The sequence below is a fragment of the Bubalus kerabau genome, chromosome 15 (genome assembly GCF_029407905.1).
Source record: "Bubalus kerabau isolate K-KA32 ecotype Philippines breed swamp buffalo chromosome 15, PCC_UOA_SB_1v2, whole genome shotgun sequence".
Lineage (NCBI taxonomy): Eukaryota > Metazoa > Chordata > Mammalia > Artiodactyla > Bovidae > Bubalus > Bubalus kerabau.
The window spans coordinates 67,717,958-67,744,239 of record NC_073638.1 but is presented as its reverse complement, the minus strand read 5'-3'; the positions used below and the strand labels follow the sequence as shown (position 1 = coordinate 67,744,239).

Sequence of the window (26,282 nt, the reverse complement as noted above, 5' to 3'; positions counted from 1 at the left end):
GAGCTATTCTCACTGTTTCAGACGCATCACCCTACTGAAAAGATTGGTGGTATGGGCATGCTCAGTTGTATCTGATTCTTTGTAACCCCATGGACTTTAGCACCCCAGACTCCTCTATCCATAGGATTTCCCAGACCAGAATACTCGAGTGCCATTCCCTTGTCTAGGGCATTTTCCCGACCCAGGGATTGAACCCACATCTGCTGCATCTACTTGCATTGATAGGCAAATTCTTTACCACTGCACCACTGGGGAAGTCCACTGACAAATAACCCTATAAATCAATGCACACACATACATTTACATAAAGGGGATTACAACAGGTTTCTCTTTTAATTTCATGTTGCTTGAATAAGAACAAAATAAAAATAAATGTAAAGAGGTCTGGGTGGATCAGTCATGGGGGTCCTCTAAGTCTGCGCTCTTTGTCTTCTGCTTGGATAGCTCTTTGATGGCATTCATCTCTGCAGGAGTGAACTTGGGGGTTAGTACCACCGCATCGTAATCGAATTCTTCATCAAGCGAGAAGGGCTGAACTTCGTCTCCAACGATCTATAAAAGGTAATGAAGGAGGAAAATCATATATAATCATTGTAAATGAAGATAAAGCTGAAAACATAAACTCCCTATTAATATTTAATTAAACTTTTTTTAGACTTCAGCACTCTCAGCTGATTAAGCTGTTTTTAAGTAAAGGAATAAATTCAATTATTCAATTTGACCTAATTTAGGCCTTTTAATATGCTCCATTTGTACCATCCTGCATCGGAATGAACATCATTAGCTAATTCTACCCACGGCAAGAATCAGAAAGTCTCTCCTGCACACATTTAATACATTTTTACCATTTGTAGCATAAGGGCTACAAACATATGGAAAAAAAACTAAGTTTGCTGTTGTTCAGAGGCTAAGTCCTATCTGACTCAGGGTCTTTTCCAATGAGTCGGCTCTTCACATCAGGTGGCCAAAGTATCTGAGCTTCAGTTTCAGCATAAGTCCTTCCAATGAATATTCAGGGTTGATTTCCCTTAGGACGGACGGGTTTGATATCCTTGCAGTCCAAGGGAATCTCAAGAGTTTTCTCCAACACCACAATTTGAAAGCCTCAGTTCTTCAGTGTTCTTCAATGTATGGTCCAACTCTCACATCCATACATAACTACTGGAAAAACCATAGCTTTGACTCTATACAGACCTTTGTTGGCAAAATGACGTCCCTGCTTTTTAAGAGTTATATTCAAATGTGAGAAAATAAGATTTTGTTCAATCTTAAAGACATTTTTATTTTTAGTATTTACTAAAAAAGACTTGTATCAAAAAAATATTCATTTTTGAAGATAAAAATACTCTATGCTTAACATACTTCTTCAGATAGTACTTGGGCCAATAACAGCAGGAATTAAAACACAGTGTCCCCCTTAAATTAAAAAGTCTAGGATCCTTTCTTCCCACCAAGAATTTTAAAATATTACAGAATTTATCTGCAACTCAGAGTAGCTGCAAAGAGAAATAATAATTTTGTACCTGCTTATTCATAATCTGTGAATTTTAAAGACTTCCTAAAGGAAGGTAGTTTAAAAAGTGTATTTTCCAATAAACAAAAGAGAATGCTTTAAATCTCATTGTATTACCCGTTAGAAAGCCTCTCCAAAATCAAATGGCGTGTGATACTATGAGATCACCCAGTACTTCTTTGTAGCTCTATATTATGTATGATGATGCTGAAATAATTGAAAACTATGGCTTATGCAAGAGTAAAAAAAAATGCCCTAAGCTATAATCAGCTTTAAATATTCTTGCATGGAAAATGATCTCATCGAGTGGCTTTTGCAATGTTCTTGAAAATGGAGCATCTCACTCAGAAGCTGTGTGCTGTTTTCAAAGATGCGAAGAAAAAAAAAACATGAAAAGTAGGTATCACCTATCTGTTTAGCAAGTTGCATTCTGTAGTTGGGTATGCGGTGCTAATAGCAAACACCCAGCGATCTATCATCCTTTCTTAGTAAAACCAGCAAGAGAACAAATTTCAGAGACTTGTTCATTTCTTCTTTATTAGACAGTGTCTGTGCTTTCCTGACAATGGTAATGATGGGACCTGTCATTGAATGAGTTCCCACCGCACGCCAGCCCCAGTACTAGGAACTTTGTGGGAATTAGCAGTAATCTTCAAACAACCCATTTTACAAAGCTCTAAGAGGTTAAGTAACTTATCAAGGCTGTACAGTTAGTAAGGTAGAGAAACAAGATTTGAATCCCAGGTGATCTGTAGATAAAGCTGCCACCTTCTCAACAAAAAACACCAGCAAAGATCAACCTTGAAGTTTCACTAAGCCAATCACATCTCTTTGGGAGAAAAGATCTTTTCTAAATAAGCTAAAAAATTCTCCCAGTCTACCATAAAAAATGTACTCAAGGATCCACATAATACCGTGACTGTCTTTAAAGGAGCAAGTGTATACAGGAATCAAATCAGTCTGCTGAGTGGCTGATCTGTCCATTCTGGTCACTTTCTGAAAATTAAATTTCTCATCACCAGTGGGGTAATAGGGCTAAGACCAGCTCAAGTGAAGAAACGTGTATACAATGACATAAAACGCTCATTTCCTGAACAGAAGCAGCCTTACCATCTCCAACTCCAGCAGTGAGCACTGAGGCCTGCAAGCCTGGTCCTGGCAGACAACGAGGAGGAGTCCCCTCTCTGCCAGCTTCTGTCTGATGGGATTCTTGCTGCCCTGTAGCCTGGTTAAAGGCCTGCCATCCACATGTCCACCAAGATTCCAGCTGCCCCACTGCACTAGGACTTTGAACCCTGTCCTGAGGCCCCTAAGACCTGCCCAGACTTCACTAGCCACTCTCAATAGATACAGTCACTCTGCCTTCACCTACCTGGAAAGCGGGTGCAAATTCAACAAATCTCTTTGCTGAGCTAAAATCTCAGCAAGATCATCCTTCTCGAACTCGTTCACACCACATGAACAGCCCTCACTTGCCCACCTCCCTCCCATCTACGTGTCCACTCCATAAACAGCTATTGAGCGTTAAATGTGAACTGGATACTGAGAACACATAAAGATGAAGAAAAGGAAAATCTGTGTCCACGAGGTTTTGTAACTTCAAGGAGAAGAGAGAAGTAAGGGAATGACTTCCTGATCATGCTCCATGCTCCCCAACAGAAGGATGCAAAAGGGCTACACAAGCATGGAGGGCAAAGTGCTGAAGCTTAGCTTACTTCCAACTGAGCATGGCCACTCTCCAGAAAATCCTACTCGACTCCCCACTCAACACCCTAGTCATGACCCACCCTGTACCAGCAACCCAGACAGAGCAAGGCTGGTGTGTTGAATTTCTAGACTCTCTTGACAAGGGCTGACTCCCACAGTCAAAGTTAGTCCTTTCTCCCAGGTACGGCCCAACCCATCACCTTCTTACCACTCTCCCTTCCCAAGGGACCCAAGACACCTTTTGGCCACAATATCCAACATTATGGAACTGGAGATATAGAAATTAATCTTTAAGTGGAAAGTTTTTATTTTCCATAAGTTATTTTTCATACACTTAAATTTTTCTCTATTATAGAGCACAATTTCCTTCATCAGCTATTTGGTATTAACTTAAATGATGCCAAGTTTTTAGCTAGCCAATAAATATACAATGCCAATGCAAGAATTATTCATTTATAGTACACTTAAAAACATAACAGTATACTTAAAAATATAAATGTCTTCATTAGAAACTCAGTTATTAACAGCAGCTCTTATTGTTAGATTAATTCCTTTAGGCAATTCCTAAATGCTGACGTATATAATAAAAGAAAGAAACCAAGGGTGATAATAATTTCTTATTTACAATGCCAAAATATGATACTCAAGACATTTTAAAACTGTTTGGGTGTATCACTGTCACTCTGTACTGCAAGGTGGCCAGTACATCTCTGGATCAAAATATCAGAGGAACAGTCTCCTGCAATCATTCTGATATATTCAATTCTTTCCATGGATGTTTATTAAAATCTAGGTGCTGCACTGGGTGCTGAGGATACAAAGCTGCAGACTTGTATGAAATCACAGAGAAATGATTTAGATACATATATGAACAATCATAGTAAAATGTAGTAAGTATACATGGTATAGTTAGGAGGGAATAGGCAAGAGAAAGAAAGCCTAACCCAGCCTAGATTAGAAGGCATTGGGAGGGAATCAGGGGAGGCTTCCTGGAAGAGGTGCTATCTAAGCAGAATCTTCAAAGGTAATCTTATTTAACAAGGTGAGGGAAAATGAGCTGAGGACAAACGCAGGTCTCATGAGCAGAAGAGGCCAAGTAAGAAAGACACAGAATTTCATGTATGCAGATCTACAAGTAGGCAGTGCTGTCAAAGCAGAAAACGCCAGGTAGAGAGCAGCAGGAGGCGAGGACAGTGTCAGATCACGGCAGGTCTTGTGTGCTGCTTTTCCCAGGGACGATGAAAAGTCGCTGAAGGATTTTTTTTGAAAGCAGGTAGATACTTGGTCATCTATGCATTTCAAATAAATTCCTTCCTTCATTCAAATGCTAACTGAGACAAGTGCTGGGGACGCAGGTGTGGTGCAGAGAACAGGATGCCCTGCCCTCCTTGAGGGTACATCGAGATAAGTCACTTTGAAGATGGAACAAATAGTAGGCTTGGAGTCAGGAGTCGGCTGAAGCAGTCCAGACAAGAGACAATGAGCACAGGGCACTGAGAAGAGTTGAAAATTTTAGAAAAGCTGGCAGCACTTGCTGGCTAATTTGGATATGGGAAGGGACGAAGGACAGAATGCAGGAATGGAAGCAGGTAAAGATAAGCTCAGTATTTAACATGTTGATTCGAATGTACCTTAAGGAATCCAGATAGAATTGTCAACAGGCAGCTGAACACACAAACCTGGAGCTCAGCAAAAGGTCTGAACCTATAGAAATACAGATTTGGAGACAGAAGTACAAAGGGGAGTCACCTAGAGACGAAAACGGATCCATGTACAAGTGGGAAGAGCTGTAGGTTTAGCATGGAACCCTGAGAAACACCAGCTCCTAAGGGGAGCATGGCAGGAAACCCCCAAAGGAAGCAGGGCAAGAACACCCAGAGAAATACACACAGGGAGAGCCAGGAAGAGAAAACCAGTGGACTGTGAGTGTCAGGCAAGATCAGTGGTGAAACTGCAGTAGAGAGACCCATTAAAGACAGAAAAGTGTCCACCGGCATTTGGCAATAATAAAGTGCTCGGTACCTTTATTCTGAATCTATCCAGGCAGGTGATCAGCACAAGGACATTTTGCAATGAACTGAATGAGGAATGAGGGGAAAGGAAGCAGAGACGACCAGGGGAGCTAGATCTAACGGTTTCTGAAGTCTACATGGAAAGTGAGAAAAAAGGACAATAGCCAAGAGGGGTCCAAGGTAAAGGGGAGGATATTTTTCCTTAGTTTTCTTTCATTTTGTTAAGAATGGGAGAGACTTAGACGTGTTTACATGTTGAGGGGAATGAACCAATAGAAAAGGAAAAAGAGAATGACCCTCACCATCTTATTATACCAGAAAGTCACTCCTGGTAGCTAGTAAAGTTTTTTTGTTTTTTTTTTTATTTGCTCATTCAGTATTTACTACGTCTTCTATAGGCACAGCACTGAACTCAGCACTAGTTCTGACTTTTCTGCATTTTAATTAAGTAACCTTATAGAGACACACACGAGTGAATGTAGAGTCTTCTAAGACAAGGGGCATACATGTAATTCAAAGTGTACCCTGATGTACCCTGCAGTTCAGAAGACTTTGCTACGATCTTCAAAATGGCAGCCTTTCAGCCACAGCAAAGCTGCAGTTCTATCTCTGCGTTTCCGCCGCTGGCTACTGTGCCACACTTTCGGAATCTCTTCTTTAAAGTTGGCTTCATTTTCGGGTTCTAAGCTCTAAGGCGCCGAGGTTTTTAGATTGAAAACTGAACTTCTGATTTATTTCAAAGAGCAGAATTTGTGCAATGGGACACCAAATCCCCTGCTACTAAACAGAAAACAACTGTGAATTAAGTTATTAACTTGTTATTTTTGCCTAAGGAGCTGAGAGAAATATACGGATTTCAGGTGTCTAATTTCAAATCTAATTGAAATCTTTTTGTAGCCTCCCAGGGAATAGAATTTTTACACTATTAGAAAACTGCTGGTTTTCTTAAAATTGTTTCTGTGACTTATTCTAAGAGGGGCACTGTTACAGGAAGAATCCTTTTCATTCACAGAACCACACAGGCAAATTAAAGAAAATAAAACTAATGCTCAAATCAATAATAGCAGCATTTAGCTATAGGCTGTCTTGCACAGTAATATGGTAACTAAACTGTCTCTACAGGTGAAAAAGTTGAGAGTCCCATTTTAAATTGGAAAAACAGGCCATCTCCCATTAAAATATTACAAAAGTTTCTTCAATGACCTCTTCTGTACTTTGGGAAGTAGGAAAGGAACTCGTAATTTTTCATCTTCTTAATGTGAATTCTTTTTTGCTCTATAAAGCTATTCAGAACTTCCAAAATTCATCAAAATAGAGTGACCACGGCAAGAAATTATTCACAAAGGGAAAGTGGAAGGTTCTTGAAAAAGGTTTGACTGCTAAAGGGGAAATGCACATGTATAAAAGCAGTGATAAAATTAGCGAAAAAAATTAAATGGGTTCAGTTCATATCAAGAAGTTATAGATTCTTATTAGGCAATTAAGAGGAAGTCAGGACATCCAGGATACATTTTCATCTTTTGACTCTGACATCACAGAAAGTAACCACCGTCTCTAGCCCAAAATGGCCCCTTGGTAGGTCCTCACAGGACACATGTGCTGGAATTTGGTGATTATGTTCTTTTTCTTGCACTGCATACTTTAGAATAATATTAATACTATTAAACCAAGGCAGAGGTGGTGCGGTACTGTGATTCTAGACAGTCCTGAAATGTTTCTCTAACAAATAGTGTCTAGAAATTAAAATTCCACCCACAATATTACTCTGAATATTTAAAGAAACACCAAAAATTATTCATCTATGTCTCATTGTCAGACTTTATTTTTTTGGGCTCCAAAATCACTGCAGATGGTGACTGCAGCCATGAAATTAAAAGACGCCTACTCCTTGGAAGAAAAGTTATGACCAACCTAGATAGCATATTGAAAAGCAGAGACATTACTTTGCCAACAAAGTCAAGGCTATGGTTTTTCCAGTGGTCATGTATGGATGTGAGAGTTGGACTGTGAAGAAGGCTTAGCGCTGACGAATTGATGCTTTTGAACTGTGGTGTTGGAGAAGACTCTTGAGAGCCCCTTGGACTGCAAGGAGATCCAACCAGTCCATTCTGAAGGAGATCGGCCCTGGGATTTCTTTGGAGGGAATGATGCTAAAGCTGAAACTCCAGTACTTTGGCCACCTCATGCAAAGAGCTGACTCATTGGAAAAGACTCTGATGCTGGGATGGATTGGGGGCAGCAGGAGAAGGGGATGACAGAGGATGAGATGGCTGGATGGCATCACTGACTCGATGGATATGAGTCTCAGTGAACTCCAGAAGTTGGTGATGGACAGGGAGGCCTGGGGTGCTGCGATTCATGGGGTCGCAGAGAGTCGGACACGACTGAGCAACTGAACTGAACTGAACTGACTGATGTGTCATTAGTTTGTCAGCACAAAAATTGTTCCTATCATTTTGATTTGAACATTTAAAAATTTTCACATTTTCTGAGAAGAAACGTATACTTGTTTTAAAGATACAATCATATACAGGCTTTTAACTAGCATTTTGCTGGCTATATGAGAGATCATAGAAGTCATTCATTTTTTTAAACCCATCAACTAAAGCAATTTTGTAACAATTTCTATAATGGCATGAGGTGCCACTGACCACTGGCTGGCCCAATAATTTGTATGGTCACAACTGAAGTCAAGAACATGAACAAGTCTTTAAAAGAAGCTGATTTTTGCTAGCAATCACCTTGCAATTTTAGCTTCTTAATACTCAGAGAAAGCTCCGTAATTCAAAAAGACACTGAAAAGTGGCTGTCTCAACCCCATAGACTGTAGCCCACCAGGCTCCTTTGTCCATGGGATTCTCCAGGCAAGAATACTGGAGTGGGTTGCCATTTCCTTCTCCAAGTAACCTATTTGGGGGTTCAATATAAGTCTGCAAGCCTCCTAGATAGACTTTTCTGATGTTAGTGAACAAAAGTTCTATTAGCAAAGGGCAAAAATGGAAATTCGTGGATTACTTCTGACTGAATGACTGCTTCCATAACAGAGTATCTTCAGGTGACAAGACTAGTACCTGAACAATTACATAATCAGGAAACACTCTAGTATTTTTATTTGGAATCAATAATAAAAAGAGCCCTTAACAACTTCTTGTACCTGATCCCCTTTTATGCTAGCGTAAAAAAGGTGATAAAGGTCACTAGCCAGCGCCATCAGCGGCCTCGGTTGGTGCGTGTCGATTAAGTAGATGAAGATGAGCTGGAAAGGATAGTAAAAGATGAGTCTCCCTGTTGTGTATTAGGGAGAATTACCATGTGGCAGACTCCATTCTCCCACGCTGGAGAAGCACATGGCTAGATGACATTTCTCAACTTCCCCGGTGACCAGAGAGGAACACGGGACTAGGGGGTTGCCAACGGAGAGCAAGCAGAAATGAAGCACCTACGTCCTCAGCCTTGGGGAAATGTGCTGTCCCCATCCTCTCATCCCCTGCCCCTCCAGGTAGGACAGTGACCTGACTTGAAACATGCACATGAAGACAATGTCCTGAGGTGCAGTGAGATCCAGAGAGAAGGAACCTGGTGGGCCCCAATGACTGAAAACAGAACCACCACTTGCCCACTTTAAAGGCTCTCTATAGACTGTTACAGGAGAGAAATAAACCTCTCTCCCCTTTCAGCCATTGAATTATTGTTAGGGTTCCCTACTATAGCAGCCTGGCCTTACCTTAACTAATGCAAAATGTTTATAGAAACTTGGAAACAATAATAAAAAGAAAAGAGGCTGGTACAGACAAAAAGAGGTAAGAAATCTGTCCATCCTATCTGTGGATTAGTCCCCAGGTAGCACCATCCTGCAGCACGGCAAACATCATGACATAAAAATAGCTTCTGAGTAAAAACATAATTGCTCTCTGTGTGTTCAAAAGGGATTATACACATTAGAGAGAGATGACAGGGAGAGGGACCCAATTAAGCAACCTGAATTCTACATTTTCCCAAACCTGAGAAAAATACAGGCGCACACGGGTATGGTGGCATTTCTCTGAAAGGACCAGTTACAGAATTGAGGCAATTTCAAGAGGCCTGAATTCCCTGAGAAGTACCTCTTCGCTTTGTTTATCTGCTGCTTTCACGGTGGGTCGGGGCTTCGTTCCAGGGGTGACAGGCTGGACAGCCACAGAAGGAATGTAAGAGGGAACACTCAAGCTCACTTCTTGCTCCACTTCTCCTGGAAGCAGCAGCACGTCTGTTGAACACAAAATACATCACTCAATCCCTTCACCAAGTCCACAATTGACCTAAATCATCAAGAAGCCTACGATAGTCAAAAGAATGAGCAAATATACTCAAGTAAAGTAGGCCCGTTTCACAACACCTGTTCTCACTGGGGAACTTGACTCAAGGGTGTCTCCCTTCTAGAAAATAAAAGCTGCTGGTGCATTAGTTTTTCTCTGATTGTTGCTATGTTAACAACCCATCCAAAAGGTCTGGGAGAAATGTAGTCTGGGGAACAGCTTGATCATGTCTTTCAACCCAACTTCTACTTCTATAGGAAACTAAGTCCAGAAGATGCTACTTTTGTCTCATTTTGCCATATTTTCCTAAGGGGGGAAAGAGAAAGAAAATGGAGTGCTGATTTCATCCTGTAACAATATGGCAATATTTCAAAACAACATATTAAAAAACAATGATGCCAGAAGGAAGGCACTTTCACTTGCAGCAGAAAAATGAAATAATCCGTCATACTCAGAATGCAGGGCCTCATTTCCAACACTTGCAAACAACAATGTGTTCTGTGTTTCCAGCTTGTTTAGCACAACAGCAAGAATTCAAAAGCCAATCCTGGTTTTCTGATCAATCCATTAGAAGTAGATGTGTTCCTTTTTTTTTTTTGCACGTGTGGCAGAATCACTGATGCATCATGGACAAACGATGATCTTCCACAGCTCTCTTTGAAGACAGAGAAACAAACAGAAGCCCAAAAGGATAGCTCCTCGGCCTGTTTCTGCAGGACCAGAAGGGCTGCTGGAGCCAGCCAGTAACTTGCAGCTGGCGCAGGATGCTGCGGCCTGCTACTCAATGATGATCCTAATTAAGACACTAATTAAGTTCTCAGTGGAAGTGATTAATTAACAACAGGCATGCCTTGGCTGTTGCCAATGGCAGCATATATGAGGAGATAACTGAGCAGGTACTGCTATTCAAAAATGGAAACAGATTTGAAATATATCTCTCTCCACTGCAGATACCACCTGGAAGCTTAAGAATTTTGTAATCATGTCTTTTTTGATCCCTGAGGGAGGAAGATCCCCTGGAGGAGGAAATGGCAACCCACTCCAGTACTTTTGCCTGGAAAATCCCAGGGACAGAGGAGCCTGGCAGGCTATAGTCCATGGGGTTGCACAGAGTCGGACACAAGTTAGGGACTGAACATGCATGCATGACTATGATTAATTACTGAAATCGTAGAATGTGACCTGATTAATTAGAGGAAATAAAAACAATAATACTAGCCAGCCTTTTACATGCATTAACTCAGCTAATCCTCTCAACAACTCTATTATTTCCTGTTTTACAGGCAAGGAGCTCTAACACCCTGAATCACCGCGCTCAAGGCGCCACAGCGGCAGCCTGGCTGCAGAGCCCTGTTCTGAACCCAAGACGTCACATCAGAAACTGATTTTTAAGAAAGCAGTCTCATCACTTATGTTATTTATATCTACCAGATTCGTATCTCCAAACTCAGGGCCAAGAAATGTCACTATGATAAGCATGTTAACATGATTAGTCAGCAGTCAGTGTGTTCAAGTGTTTTATAACCAGAGAAGTAATACTTTTAAATACTCAATAAGGTTGGTGGAAAGACTGGCTTTCCCTTTATGAGTCCAAAGCTAAACTCCTTCACTGGTTAGGGGCCAGCCAACAAGAGAGGCAAGGAGAGTAAGGGTCAAGCCTCTTAATATGAAAACCAATATCTACCAGACCCACTGGCTGCCAGAGCAAACATCACTTCAAATGTGAAATCAAAACCAATTCTGCTTTCCGAGCTATTTAAGATCCGACTGACAATATTGTGCACCAAGGAGGACAACTCTGCCATTCCTTTGCTGAAATTCTTCACGTCCCTCATATATTTGCAAAGAAGGTCGGGTTTTCAGCAATAATGGTTTCCTTCCTAAAAAGCCCACTGCCATGGGAACAGTTCTTTCAAAACAAGACAACTCAGTATCCACCACATTCCACATTCCTGTCATTTGTTTCTCCAGGGTAAAAGGAAAACGCACAAACTTGCATAGTTGTTGGAGTCTAACACAGCACCTTATGTGTAGTAAATTCAACACATACTTGCAGAAAGGGAATGGATTTCCTGTATCTCAACTTTTAAATTGAACAGCACGTATAAGTCTACCTATCCATAGAACATTGTGAATGATACAAAATATGTAAAGTCCTTATCCTCACAAGCTAAGTTTTTTTACAGGATATGATTTTTACACATAAAATCACAGAACAGTCAACACAAAACCTGAACTGCTTTACCTCTAAATAGGACAGATTTATAAAACGGTGAAACCATTATGGACACGAACAGTCTGATAATAAGTAAGTTATAAAGAAAGCTACCTTGTCCTTTACCCATTTTATAGTCACTGATGGGTCATTTATATATTCATTCTCTGAGAGGGAAGATTATTGTATTCATTGATGATGAGGAATGGAATTTCTGGAGATCTCTAAAGCTTTTTAGACTGAAATCTGATCTCTAAGACACTTTTGCTGCTGTTGTTTAGTCACTGACTCATGTCCACTCTTTGCAACCTATGGACTGCAGCACACCAGGCTTCCTTATCCTTTACTATTTCCCACAGCTTACTCAATCTAGGCTTATTGTTTCTAAAACAACTAGTTTTTTCTTAACTATGGATAAATACCACCATCTTGACTGATGGGCTTTGTCGAGTTAAGGCAACTCTCAAAAAGGAACCTTCATGTTGGATGGCAAGCCTGGTTGAAAGCATTTCAATCTCTTTCTCAACTACATAATAAGAATGTCCAATGTTTATAAATTATCTGTTTCTGCCATCTGCCTTCCTATATTTAACTGATGACCAGCAAGTCAAAGGTAATACATTTAAAAGTAAGCAATCAAAAAAAATAAATAGGTAATCTGACGTCTGATAATCTAGACAACAATAATAGTTAATCTGCCTATCATATTTATAAGATCAACCAATTCATTCCTTTGTTGACATGTAGAAATAGCCAAAATTTCCTGAAATTTTGGGCACTCCTCAAGACCAAAAAGGATACAACATAAGAAATGGACTGAGGCCTCTTATGCATATGGATTCCAGCTATGATAGTTTATGTCAGAGTTTCTTGTTATTAAAAATTTTTGAAGACGCACAGAGCTTTTTTTGTGGGAGTTATATCTAACAATATTCACTGTATTAGAAACTGAATTTTCAAATATTTGACTTCAAATTATTAAAATAATACAATCATTATTAAAATAAATACTTTTATTTTAAAAAGATATTTTCCAAAAGCCAAGATAATAGAAGAGAAGCATTGTTTTACATTTTCTGAATCTTTTAAGTTCTTGTCTCAAGTAGAAGAAAGCTGGACTCTATATTTACTTCTGCATTCAATTTTTGGAACATGCTGTTTCACATGATGAAAATGAAGACATTCTCGTCTCACACAATATGTACGTTGGAAAGGGGAAGAGGACTCTAATACTCCTTTTATACAGTCGGGGATAGTCTTTGATATACACTGGATCTTGACAAATGCTATTGGTTTTAAAAATATTTTCAATGTGCAACGTGAAACCCTTTCAGTGAAGTTTTCATGCTCTTATGTATAAAATTCATTGGTCTGCCCTTTATCATAAATGAATTGTTCTCCTGTGCATGATTTTAGAACACCATAAATCGGTTATTTGGAAACTGGTGGTTCACTCTGTTATGCAGATCTTTCAAATGTTGACATATTTCATTATGTAATATAAAAGTCACATTAGTTAACATTACCAATTTTGTCAAAAAAGCCTTTAAACATTGAGAAGCTGTCAAGCTCACAGTACTGGATATAAGTTTTCCAAAAATCCAATTTTCACTTGATCCATTGCCAACTTTATCACTGGCAATGAACAGTATCAGTTGTTTGTCTTGAAAAGACAGATTCACTTCCTTCACTTTCGAGAACTACACTTTGTCAGTCATTCTTTCAAGTAAAAATGTTGATCCATGAAAGAAAAAAAAGAGTAACTCAGCACACCACTCAACGGCACAAGCATTTTTCATGAAAAAGTGTGTTTCATTTTTTCCATGAAAAAATGCTCATGTACTTCATGTACATGTGAAATACAACTGTTGTCCTTCAGTATGCAGCAGAAGTGCTTTACACACACAAAATATTAAAAAGAGGTATACTCAGGGACCAAGATTCAATAAAATTAATAACTTTTACTACTTCCCTGGTGGCTCAGATGGTAAAGAATCTGCCTGCAATGTGGAAGACATGGGTTAGATCCCTGGGTCAGGACGATCCTCTGGAGAAGGCAATGGCAACCCATTCCAGTATTCCTGCCTGGAGAATTTCACGGACAGAGGAGCCTGGGGGGCTACAGTCCACTGGGTCACAGAGAATTGGATGTGACTGAGCACACCCCACACAAACACCATTTCATCAAAGACATTTTCGATGGAAACTGGCATTTGTTTTAACTACAAATTCATGACAGTGAAGATAACAGTGACGACTAGCGTAGTTTGGTGCTTCTACCTTGATTCACACTAAGGTACTAGTATCTTTACCCATCATTGCTTTTGCAACATCAGTGCAAATGTCAACATATTTGACCTTCAGACCCTGGGGTTTCCAAAGGAGCTCCCAGACCACATTTAATATCTGACCCTCATCAGAGAGTCTGAACCTCACACCAAGAACACCAGCACAGCTGGAAAAATGATAAAAATTAACTAGTTAAAGGCACTGGAATGCTACCAGGGAAGCCCAAAACTTGAGGGGCTAAGATCCTGGAGAAAAGGAAAGTACTGAATGGGAGTCTAAGATTCTAAGCTGTTTTTCAACATATGGCATCTAGTGATTTGTAAGCAGAGGCTAAAAAACCAAGAAGAAGAAATAGGCTAAGAGGCTGAGAAGCTTAGCAGAACTACCAACAGATTCACAGTGCTATGAAGACAAAAAACAGCTCAGGACTTCCAAAAAGAAAGGGCTGTAATTTACCCTGAAGGGCTACAGCCTAGAAGTCAGCGAGAACTAGAAGTAGAGCAGCCCTCATAAAGCCTGAGGTGGTGGCTCGGGGTAAAGAATATGCCCGCAATGTAGATCCAGGTTCAAGATGGTAAAGAATATGCCCGCAATGTAGATCCAGGTTCAATCCCTGGGTTGGGAAGATCCTCTACCGCAGGAAATGGCACTCCAGTATTCTTGCCCAGAGAATGACATGTATTCTCCAGTATTCTTGCCACTCCAGTGTCCTTGCCCAGAGAATGCCATGAACAGAGGAGCCTGAAGGGCTACAGTCCATGGGGTTGCAAAGAGTCAGGCATGAATTAGTGACTAACACTTTTACTTTCTTTCATAAAACCTGAAACTCAGTCACCAAATCAGCTCAATCCCATATTGGGTTAAGATGACCTAAATGCTAACAGAGAATGTTGAAGTTTCTCTAAACACAGATTAAGGTAACATCATCCAGAGCCTCTGTAATATTTTATATACAGTATTCAGCACTCAAACAAAAATTACCAGGTATACAAAGACACTGGATCAAAAGAGAAAATTAATGATACACACGGACCCACGGAACATCTCAGTTATTGGAATTATGAGACAAGAACTTTACAATAACCAATTAATACATTCCAATAAATATATTACAAGATGGAGAATTTTGGCAGGGAACTGAATTTTTTAAAAATAGACACTCCAGATCTCTTGACAACTATAACAGAAATACTGATGGCTTTAACATCATATTTGGTACAAGATTACTGAATTGGAACACAGTAGAAAATATTCTAGCTGAAGAAAGAAAGGAAATAGAAAATGATGGAAATGCAGGAAAGAACTTGGAGAGATGTGGGACATGGTGAAAAGGTCTGGACACAGGTATTATTTGAAGACATAATAGCTGAGACTTTCCCAACATTTACAAGAATCTACAAACCCCAAGCAGAATAAATACAAAGTAAACAATGCCAAGGCACAATGAAATTACTGAAAAACAAAGATAAAATCATAGAAGTAAGCAAATGAGGTAAAAAACATATTGATATTACCTTCAAATGTACAACAATCAGATTGACATTTGGTTTTTCTACAGTTTTCAATAGAGGAACAATTAACACCACAACAAAACAGAATAACACCTTTAAAATGCTGAAGAAAATAATTATATATATTCTGGGTAGAATTCTCTACCCAGAAAAAATAGGAGGCCATGAAACAATAATATTTGATTGATCCAAAAATAGGCAAAAAATGAGTGAAGAAAAGAACATATAACTGGCAGAACAAGTGGAAAACAAAACAGTAAGATAAGAGATTTAAAGTCAAATATATCAGCAACTATATTAAATATAAATGGATTAGACACTCTAAAAGACAAAGCTGTGTGTGTGTGTGTGTCTAGACGCACATGAATAAATCATATGCCACTTTCAAGAGACACATTAACCAACACCCACTTCAAGAAAAAAACTGCAAAGTAAAAGTGGAAATATAAAAGGAGGCAGAAGACTACTACTGCCATCCAAGACGCTGGGGAAGAAGCTGGGTAAGATCAGGGAAGACTTAGTTATGGCTGGAGCTGGCATTTGACAGTGATAATAAATCATATCCCTCTCCCTTTAAATACAGAAATAGAGGAAAATACATTCAGGAGTCAAAATAATGGGGATCAAAATATGAGCTTTATAAATAATGAAGCTGATTTTGAAAATGGAGCTTGTCTTGCAGTCACAATTGGACCTCTTATTTATCGAGCTTTCCTCCCAAGTCTAGACCTCAGACTATCCCACCTGAGAGGAAGTCCACACAGATGACAGGAATCCAGCCAGGTAAAAGGAGAACCTCTTCACATCCCTGTAGCTCTTGGAGTAGGCGCTCAAGAGTGATACCTCAAGAACTGTCTAGAGCTGGTTCTCAACTTCAATAGCATATTGGAGTCACCTGGGGAGCTTTAAACCCTGCCAGTGCCCAGGACACACACCAGGCTACTGGGAAAGGATCCCCAAAGGCAGGATGCAGGTATTGTCTTTTTTTTTTGAAAGCTCCTCAAGTGATTCTAATGTATCTCAGATTGAAAACCACTGGGTGAGGCAGACCTGGGACCCATGTAAAGTATGTCTGCAATAAGAAAGGCGGTGTGAGCACAGAAGAGAGGACGTACACCTTCCAAACAGCATGACCCAAAGGAAGCAAAGGCCTCATCCATGCACATCCAGTGTTTTCCCCTGATCTCTCCAATTAGATAAAACCTTTCTTTTTGCCTACGGGAGAAATAAACATAGGAACTGTTGAAAGGGGGTAATTATCATGCCAATTCTGTTCTCAGGAATGGAGTGGAAGCATTTATCTTTGTGGTTGACATTGCTTTCAAACTGGAGTTTAATAGATGGATAAGTCTGCACATAAAAAATAATTGGAGGAATAGAGACAGAAACATTTTGAAGCTAGGATTTTTTTCCTTCTCAACGTTTTTAGTGATCTTCTAAGCAATGAAAGGATGATTTTTAACAGTCTCAAGTATAAAGTAAATGAAACATAGACAATCAGAAGATTCTTTCTACTCTAAAGGGCAAACCAATTGTTGAGTCTTCTGTGATCCCATGGACTATTTAGCCTGCCAGGCTCCTCTGTCCATGGGATTTCCCAGGCAAGAATACTGGAGTGGGTTGCCATTTCCTTCTCCAGGGAATCTTCTCAACTCAAACCAAACCGGAGTTTCCTGCATTGGCAGGTGGATTCTTTACCACTAAGCCACCAGGGAGGCCCCTATAATAATTAATACCTATTCCAAATAATAATCTTTCTGGATATGCATGACAGTAAGTAACCAGGGTAATTATCTTGTCTCAAAGGAGGGAAAAAAGAAAGTTAATTTAATGTCAAATAAACACAGGGCACCACATTTTGTGACCAAGGTTTCCTTGGACAACTGGTCAATAGCACATCACTGGGTTGGCTTCTTGGAAAAAGTGTGTCCACCTGGGCTGCTGAAACAACAAGCTAAATCCCAGGGCGGCACCAAAGGCCTGAATCTTGGAGAACATTTATGAAAATGAAGAAGGTGAACAAATAAAGTCAATGGTAGAAAAACAATAGGCAACTCACTTCCTTGTTGCCCCAGGCAAATCTGTTGTTTAAACAATAATGACAGAATCTAATCAGTAAGCCTCTCAACTGCCAAAATTATACAAGCAACTTGCTTATTTAAAATGTCACATTTCCCATCGGATATATTTACCCTCTGCTCACATTCCTGAAGTGTAATACAAATTAGACCCAAAGATAAAACCCACTTTGGCAAATTTCTTGTGTGTGTGTGTTTTTTTTCTTTCAGATGACCCAGACTGTACATTATAAAAACGGTGAAGCTTGGTGGTCTTTTCAGTAATTGGAATAGATCACTGAAGCCTTGGTTGCTTTTTAGCCTTGACTTTTCACATTATTTTACACCTCAGAAGGTCTTGACTAGCTAATGCAAGTTCACTGAGATTTGGTTCAGCCTCAGGAAGCTTTTATACACAAATGAAAAACTACCTGTTCTCAAATTTCTGGAAAAATCATACTAATGAGACGTTTTTATGCAATCCTTTAAACAAAAGAAACAGACCTAATGGTAATAAAAAATAATTTAAAAAATGTTTAAAGGAAACAATACAAAAGTAGTGGGAAAAGTAAAGACTTAATTTAAAATATTGATACAACCATAATCAAATTCACTGGCTATGCAGGATTATGTTGGTATAAAGACTATCTAAATACTGGCAAGAAAAGTAACCATCACAGAAACGTTCCACCTGTACACTGTTGTGCCCTCCTGTGAAATTAACTTTATGTTGCAAATATATACATGCCAATTCCAAGTGCCAACTCCAAGTGCCTACTCCAAGTACTACCCACAGAAGAACTAGATCAGAATCCCCTGGGGGAGTGGTTAATAACACAGATCACTAGGTGTCACAAAAGACCTTCTGAATTAAACTCTTTTTTGGGAACAAGACCCAGGAATCTGCTCCTTTCCCCCAAACTACCCAAAACCCAGAAACAGTGTGCTTGCTCTACAAATTTGGCTCCCTCATAAATCCTTAGCAATACCTTCTAATCCAATCGGAACCCCTAAATTGCTCTTATAAAGAAATTCAGAGCCGCCTAACTCACGGAAGTTAAGAGAACCTCTCCCAAGAGTCTGTGATTCCCTTAGATCCCTCATCTCCCTTAAACCAAGTAAGCAAGGGGGAAAAAATCTGCAGTTTGCTGGTTAATAGACTGCTTGAGAAACAATCCCTTCAGTGGAGTAGTGTTATGTTTGGAAGCAGAATAAAAATGTTAATTGCTTCCAATTACCAAAGCCTCTCAAATTCAGGGGGAACCAGAGAAGCCAAAGCAGAGGCTTATATAGACAATTTACAGACAGCAGTCCACAAACCAGCTAGAGCCTGCACTTTAACTCCTGCGTGATTACAAAGAAGCCCTCCTCCCCAACAATAATGACCACAATGGCTGTTTATGACCACCTAATGACTGTAAACAACAAACACCAACAACCAACTCCCCGGTGGAAACTGCCCCATGGAAACATTCAACATTAACATTGAGATATTCTTGCATATTAAATTAGGAATGAGAGTTTTCAAAACAACTCAAATTTTGAACATATTTCAAAGCTCCTTGGAGCAACAAAGGGTACCTATGCTTACACAGAAATGTTAACCAGGAGAGGAAAAAGGCCTCATAAAAGTCATGGACTACATACATGTCAGCGGACAGCAGGCTCTCTCAGCCCAGCCTATGTAGAACAGCCCAGAAAAAAACATTCACAACACAGCTTTAGTTTTAAGTGTTTGGCTTACATATCAATAAATATTTATAAAAGCAAAGATCTGGATTTTATTTTCTTTTGTGTTTATTTTATGACCAACTCTCATAATGTTTATGATCAACTGGTACTTTATGGAGCATTCAAAACTAATCTCAATTTACAGCATGATGCAGAAATTCTAAGAAATAAGAGCTTGACTTAAATGGTTCTACTTGAGACAATTATCCAAAAATCAATCATATGGTAAATGGGAGATGGGAGGAAGAAAATCTTTATTTCTTTTAAGATCAAAGACTTTACAACCTTCAACAAGCTTTGTTTGACCTTTCAGCTGAAATCTTTATTAATAAAAAAAGAGACTGCAGGACTCCAGTTTTCTGTATCTCAGGGAAAGGAGAGGTAAGAATTGCACCCCTCGCCCACCCACCCAGAAAAAAAAAAAAAGAAAAGCTGTCTAAAGTCTTACGTGTAGTTCTTAGAAAGAGATCAAGCAGTGTAGGAAGGAAACAGAAAACATACCCTTGCTCAGTTGGGGATTAATCTCTTCAGCCAGGTCTAAATCTTCTATATCAAGGAAATTGTCTACCTAGAAAAGGATTAATATCATTTTATGCAAATCTGACCTAGAGGAAAAAAAAATGCAGTTAAGAACCAATGAACCCATTTCTACAACACTCAAGTGAGCAACTGAATCCAATTTTCTCATTAACTTTTGAGTCCCAGCTAGAGGCTTTTGTGTTCACTGTGCTTTCCCAGAGACATCTGAAAGAAGCAGTAAATTTAGAAGTTGGCCTGGATACTGTAGGCACCATAATAAGATCTCTAGACTGAAAGAAAAAATACAGTCTGGGGAGTTTTTGAAAAGTTTTTGTTCCTGATTCTATCCCAGAATATATACCACCATCAAGACAGTCCAAAGCAGTGTCTCCGTCTTTTGTTTTTGTTTTATTGCTTGTGTTTCTCTGGCCAGTGATGGTGGTGGGTCTGACTATTCTCATAATGGTGTGCTTTAAACTCCAAAGAGACAGAAGAAACTAAAGAAAGCAGGAGAGAAGGTTCATTCGAGACAAAATCATCCTGCCCCAGGTAACCACAAGAAAGGTGAGCAGGACAAAAAATCAAGTGTTCTCTTTCGACCAAATAAAACTGAAGATTACTTCAAAGGTAAAAAGCAGAGCAAATGACCTTTACAGACACAATAGCAGCATTTTAATGAAAAACTATTCCACATGGAATACTGCTTTCCACAGCAAGCTGACAATGAGACATTTTAGATTAACAAAATGTTAACACTTCATACATGAACTGATTCATCTCAGGTGAATATCAAAGAGCGTAAATTAAAACAATGATTTCACCACTGGCAGACCTAGCAAAGGCAGGATGTCGAAATGCCTTTTATGCTTATGATTTAAAACATGTGCATAGCAAAATACCATAAAATTATAAATTTAGATTTCATCATTGGATTCAAAACACAGCCTAGGTCTTTCTTCCCCACTCTACTTATCAGACCATGGCTTTTACACAGGAATTAAAAATGGTAGCTTCCATGGCTTGTAAGTACATAACTGCAGCTATTTTTTGACATCCAAGTGACAGCAAAAACTTATCTTCCAAATGATGGTTTAGTGCTAAAACTTGAGAATCTGTTACATTGTCATTTCTCTTAATGGTATAAGTTCAGGGGAATGAGAGTCATGTTTCTCTATTGAAGCACCACTTCCATTTCTAAAGCTTTGAGGAAAAAAGATCCAGAACCCAGCCAACCAAGACAGTTGAAGATAATCAAACATCATTTTTTTTTAATCAAACACCATTTAAAAAAAAATCATATGGACAAAATCTGCTGAATTTTCCAAATTTGTATGGAAGATAGCAAATGAGTCCTGTGAGGTTCTTGTGCTTTTTTTGGATTTTGGCCATGGAACAAAATTGAATCATGCCTCACCTTCACCTCCCCTGCTCGATTCAGATCACCTTGAAAGGAACTGCCAGCTTTTTGGCCATCATCTATCATTATCTGAAAAACAAGACAAAAACCATTGAAGACATATTGATGGGAACTTGAAATAACTGAAAATAAAGGAGCTGATCTGTAGCCCTTCAGGCACAAAACTCCCCTTCCGGTTTCTGTTCATTAGCTATGCTTGACAGACCGTCACACCTTAGTGACGGCAGATTCACTAGGTCACAGTGGTAGTCAGGGAACAGGTTTCAGGAGGTCTGACTTCTACTTCTGTCCTCTAGACCCATCCACAGTGCAACTTAGAGTAACATACTTCACCTCGGTTTTCTCATGCGTAAAACAGGAACACTCCCCACCTCATTACCCCAGTTCTCATGCCATCCCAACGAACCTCTGCAGTACAAATCAGAGAACGCTAGTACAACATTTTCAAATTATTAGGAAAAAATATTGTGAAACAATTCTTTGCCTCTCACACGCAGGTTAAAGATTCAACAGAAAATGTAATTCCAACTGCCAGTGATTGCCAACAGACAGGAAATCTAGGGAAAAAAAAAAAGTTTTGTCCCTTAATTGTCTCTCTGGAATAAATTATAGAAGTAAAGAATTATAGGCCTTCACTGTATATAAACACACTTCTAACGTGGAGCTGTTTCTCCCTTGCATAAAACCACAGTCTCATATACATTCTATCCACCATATCACAGGGAAGACGTGTGAGATATAAAGTAGAAACTCAAATGGCTTAAAAAAATAGAACAGTTTCCACTAGGATTCCTTAATTGTTAAAAAAACATAGCTAGAAAGAATGTGAATATAGTCTATGAAATCTTGAAGACTAGGAAGAGAGCATCTAACATTTATTTATTGACCAACTCTTAGAAAAACCAAGATAACACATTCCACTTTAAGTCTGAAGGACTGAATCCAGGACAGTAAAAGAAACTCCATTTACACAGAGAATTATAAAAAGGAACTCTTTTATCCCAAACAGAAGATAAGCTAAAATATAGAAATAATTACAAGAAAAATCTGTAGATGGCAGATCCTGATATTATCATAAAAGTTGGCTGTTGAAATCATGAAATGTAATGACGATTTTCAGTAAAGTAATCCAGGGGCTCTCCTTCTAAAATCAGGAGTGTGAGTTACTGATCCAACAACTGTCCAGTGTTTTTTATGTTCTTACAGTCTCTTGTTTAAAATTCATGATGAATGTTTTTCTCTGCTTCCATAAAGGTGCTATGGTATTACCTGCTCCTCTTCCGAACACTGTGATGAAGTACGAAGAAAGATGGCTTTATTGCTAAGACGGCAATCATTTGGTTCATTTCTCTGAGTAAATTTTTTTGAAGTAAAATTGTTTTCTGAAGAATTAGTTCCAAAGGCTTCTCTTTTGGTCATATTATCTGAAATGATAAATTACATAATATTAGAAAACACCCACCACATCCAGTCTAGTTTATTTTGTGTTTATTGAGAATTTTTCTTCCAAACAGCAACAGAAAACTTTTCAAGGACATCTACAAACTGAATGCTTGAAGCATTAAGTACTCTTAACCTATAAAGTTATTTCTAAAAATGCATAAAAGACAACATTATTTCATTCACTATTCAACAAACATTTATAAGGGCTTACTATGTATCCAGCATTGTTCTCAGCCTGTGTTAAAAGGTCAGTAAAATACAGTATTTGCAAGACTCTTAGACATTACCTGGAGAAGGCAATGGCACCCCACTCCAGTACTCTTGCCTGGAAAATACCATGGATGGAGGAGCCTGGTAGGCTGCAGTCCATGGGGTCGCTAAGAGTAGGACACGACTGAGTGACTTCACTTTCACTTTTCACTTTCATGCATTGGAGAAGGAAATGGCAATCCACTCTAGTGTTCTTGCCTGGAGAATCCCAGGGACGGGGGAGCCTGGTGGGCTGCCATCTCTGGGGTTGCACAGAGTCGGACACGACTGAAGCGACTTGGCAGCAGTAGACATTACCCATCTCTTTTTTTTTACCCTAAATTTGAGGTTTTGTTTTGTTTTGTTTTGTTTTTTCCAGAAAGAAAAACACCAATACAGTATACTAACGCATATATATGGAATTTAGAACGATGGTAACGATGACCCCCTATGCGAGACAGCAAAAGAGACACAGATGTATAGAACAGTCTTTTGGACTCTGTGGGAGAAGGCGAGGGTGGGATGATTTGAGAGACTAGCATTGAAACATGTATATTATCATATGTGAAACAGATCGCAGTCTAGGTTCGATGCACGAGACAGGGTGCTCAGGGCTGGAACACTGGGATGACCCTGAGGGATGGGATGGGGAGGGAGGTGGGAGGGGGGTTCAGGATGGGGAACACATGTACACCCATGGCTGATTCATGTCAATGTATGGCAAAACCAATACAATATTGTAAAGTAATTAGCCTCCAATTAAAATAAATAAATTAAAAAATAAAAATAAAAATATGGAAGCAATGTACAGATGATTTTAGAAAATTTGTAAGAGAAAAAAATTAGAATATCACACATAATCCTACAAGACAGAAATGCTACAAAACAATTTTTTCAGTGACTATTTTTCTCATCTTTTATCTATGCATCCATAAACTTCTAAAACAAAAATGGAACTGTATGATACATATCATATTATAAGGCAACTTGAGAATATTTTTTCCATATTATTGCATATTCTTCTGTGTAATTTTAATGACTGTAGAGAATTCCATTGTATATATTTAACATAGTTTAACCAATTCCTATTCTCAATTATTTAAAACTGTAAACAGTAAATACCTTTGTACTAAATCTTTGCACATTCATGATTATGTCCTTAGGATAAGCAAAGAGTCTAAGATTTCATCCTAAATTAAGAGAAAATTATGATAACATGGTGCCATTAACAGAAACGTGGGGGATAAATTCAGATGAGAGAGGACAAATTAACCTTTGTCCCAAGTTGCATTTGAGGCACCGGAGGAGACTGAGGGAAACGTACCCGAGGCAGCTGCAAACGTAGGCTAAAATGAGGATGAGAGAGATCACAGGGACAGGCGAAAGGGCTAGTGAGCCAACTACCCTGAGGCAGGGCTTAAGCCATAAAATGATTTTTAATATTAGCAGTAATATTAAAATAAATAAGGGTTAACGCTTACTTGAGTGTCAGACAGTCTTTTATATGCATCTCATAAATCTCATTTAAACCTCGCCACTAGCGTAGAGGTAGGTACTGTTAGTATCCCCATTTTTCAAAGGAAGAAATCAAGGCCTACAGGGAGCCTAAGGACCCTGTTCAAAGTGACACAGCTGGTAAGTAGCCAAGTGGGGATTTGAACCCAGTCCTTCCTAACCACTGACTTTGCTATGCAACTTAACTGGGAGAGCAGCATTGGCACAGATACACTGCCGTGTGTGAAACAGATAGCTAGCGGGACGCTGCGGTGTAACAGCAAGCAGCTCAGTGCTCTGTGGCCTGGAGCGATGGGATGGGAAGTGTGGGCAAGAGGAGGCCCACTGAAATCAGTGGGATTTGTGTTCTAATAACCTCAGCCTGGTGCAAGGTAGCCAGAGTCCTTTGTCTGTTTCTGGATACCTTATCTTTGGTAGAATTAAGACTTGTAGGGCTGTCTGCAGGACATTTAACACAGAAGTACTATCAGGGAGCAGAGGTAAGGTGCACGCGTGCATGCTAAGTCACTTCAGTCGCGTCCAACTCTTTGAGACCCCATGGACTGTAGCGCACCAACTTCCTCTGTCCATGGAATTTTCCAGGAAGGAATACTGGAGTGGGTTGCCACTTCCTTCTCCAGAGGATCTTCCCCCATCCAGGAATGGAACGAGCATCTCTTCTGTCTCCTGCACTGGCAGACAGATTCTTTACACTTGGCACATAGAAAGCCCATCCTTTAAGTTTAGTACAACCTAAAGTCTAGTATTTCCAGAGAAAATACTGTGTACCCAGCACAACACTACTGTAATAATCTATTGACTTACGTATTTGAAAAGCACAGTGATGTCTGGGAAGAACAGATGCTCTCTAAGGACAAGTTCTATTTGTTCTTGTAATCACTCAGTGTACTCCTCTGCCATTTCCAATAAAATACCAGGTTATTTGACAGATAACCAGATGAAACTCCTTCGAAATAAAGAGCAAAATATAAAGAAGTCCTGGCTTCTGATGCTGATGTGGAACGACTGTTCAGGTCTCAGACTGAACAAAACTTCTCATTCACTCTTTTAAAACTTCTTCCTATTGTACACATAGAGCTTTCATTTTTAAAATACCGAAAGATGCAGAAAAAAAAAATTGTTCTCTGACTCAACCTACACTTGAAGACTCCTTCCTAAACCTTGAAAGCAGTCTCACAAGAGTACATACTGCTTTACTCCAAAGACCCCAAAGTGCTTCTTACAAAGGCTTTCATCATTTTAAAAACCAAAAGCAAAGAAAAATTAATCTCTGGGCAGAATAAGATAGGGAAAAAGTTCCTTTTCAATATGACAATGACACAATGGCAGAGGGTGGCACAGCCCAGAATCCAGCGTGGCCTCAAGCCTGATTCGAGTGCAGATGCTGCCTCCCAGGGTGATTCTGCTGGCGATCCGCACATCCCATCTGAGTGTGTGTCTCACATTCTGCTGTTTCTGTTTTTCATCAGAGTCTTTTTCCACCCTTTCATCTGATCCCCAACGTTTCTTGCTTTGAAATAAGTGTCAGACATAATACACTTAAGAAATACAACAGTAATAATTCAGAGAACAAGTAGGTTTTTGAGACCTGAAAGAGCGTTTCTTTTGGGTATTTCTGAGTCAAAACTTCAATATACATGAAACAAAGGTTGTATTTTTTTTCCCCCGCTAAAAGTTTCATTATTCTGAAGCAGTGGAATTTCAATTTTCTTTTGATACCAAACAGACAAGCTTCCAACAGACTTTCCTTACAAGGCTACCAACTATACCTATTGTGTCTATTTTCAGGCCAAATAAAAGTTTACTCTC

General features: G+C 39.3%; 1 protein-coding gene across 4 annotated transcripts in view; it reads right to left on the bottom strand.

Annotated features, from left to right (window-relative positions):
• Window positions 1-308: 308 nt before the first annotated feature.
• Window positions 309-26,282, bottom strand: part of IFTAP (intraflagellar transport associated protein) — a 65,151-nt gene continuing 39,177 nt past the window's right edge. For all 4 annotated transcript variants that reach the window (XM_055549325.1, XM_055549326.1, XM_055549327.1 and 1 more), the window contains 5 exons: window positions 22,536-22,690; window positions 21,264-21,335; window positions 19,832-19,898; window positions 9,336-9,478; window positions 309-552 (listed from right to left, as the gene is read on the bottom strand). In XM_055549325.1, the coding sequence (XP_055405300.1) occupies window positions 394-552; window positions 9,336-9,478; window positions 19,832-19,898; window positions 21,264-21,335; window positions 22,536-22,690 (596 nt within the window). In that variant the 3' untranslated portion in view covers window positions 309-393. The remainder of the gene's footprint in view (window positions 553-9,335; window positions 9,479-19,831; window positions 19,899-21,263; window positions 21,336-22,535; window positions 22,691-26,282) is intronic.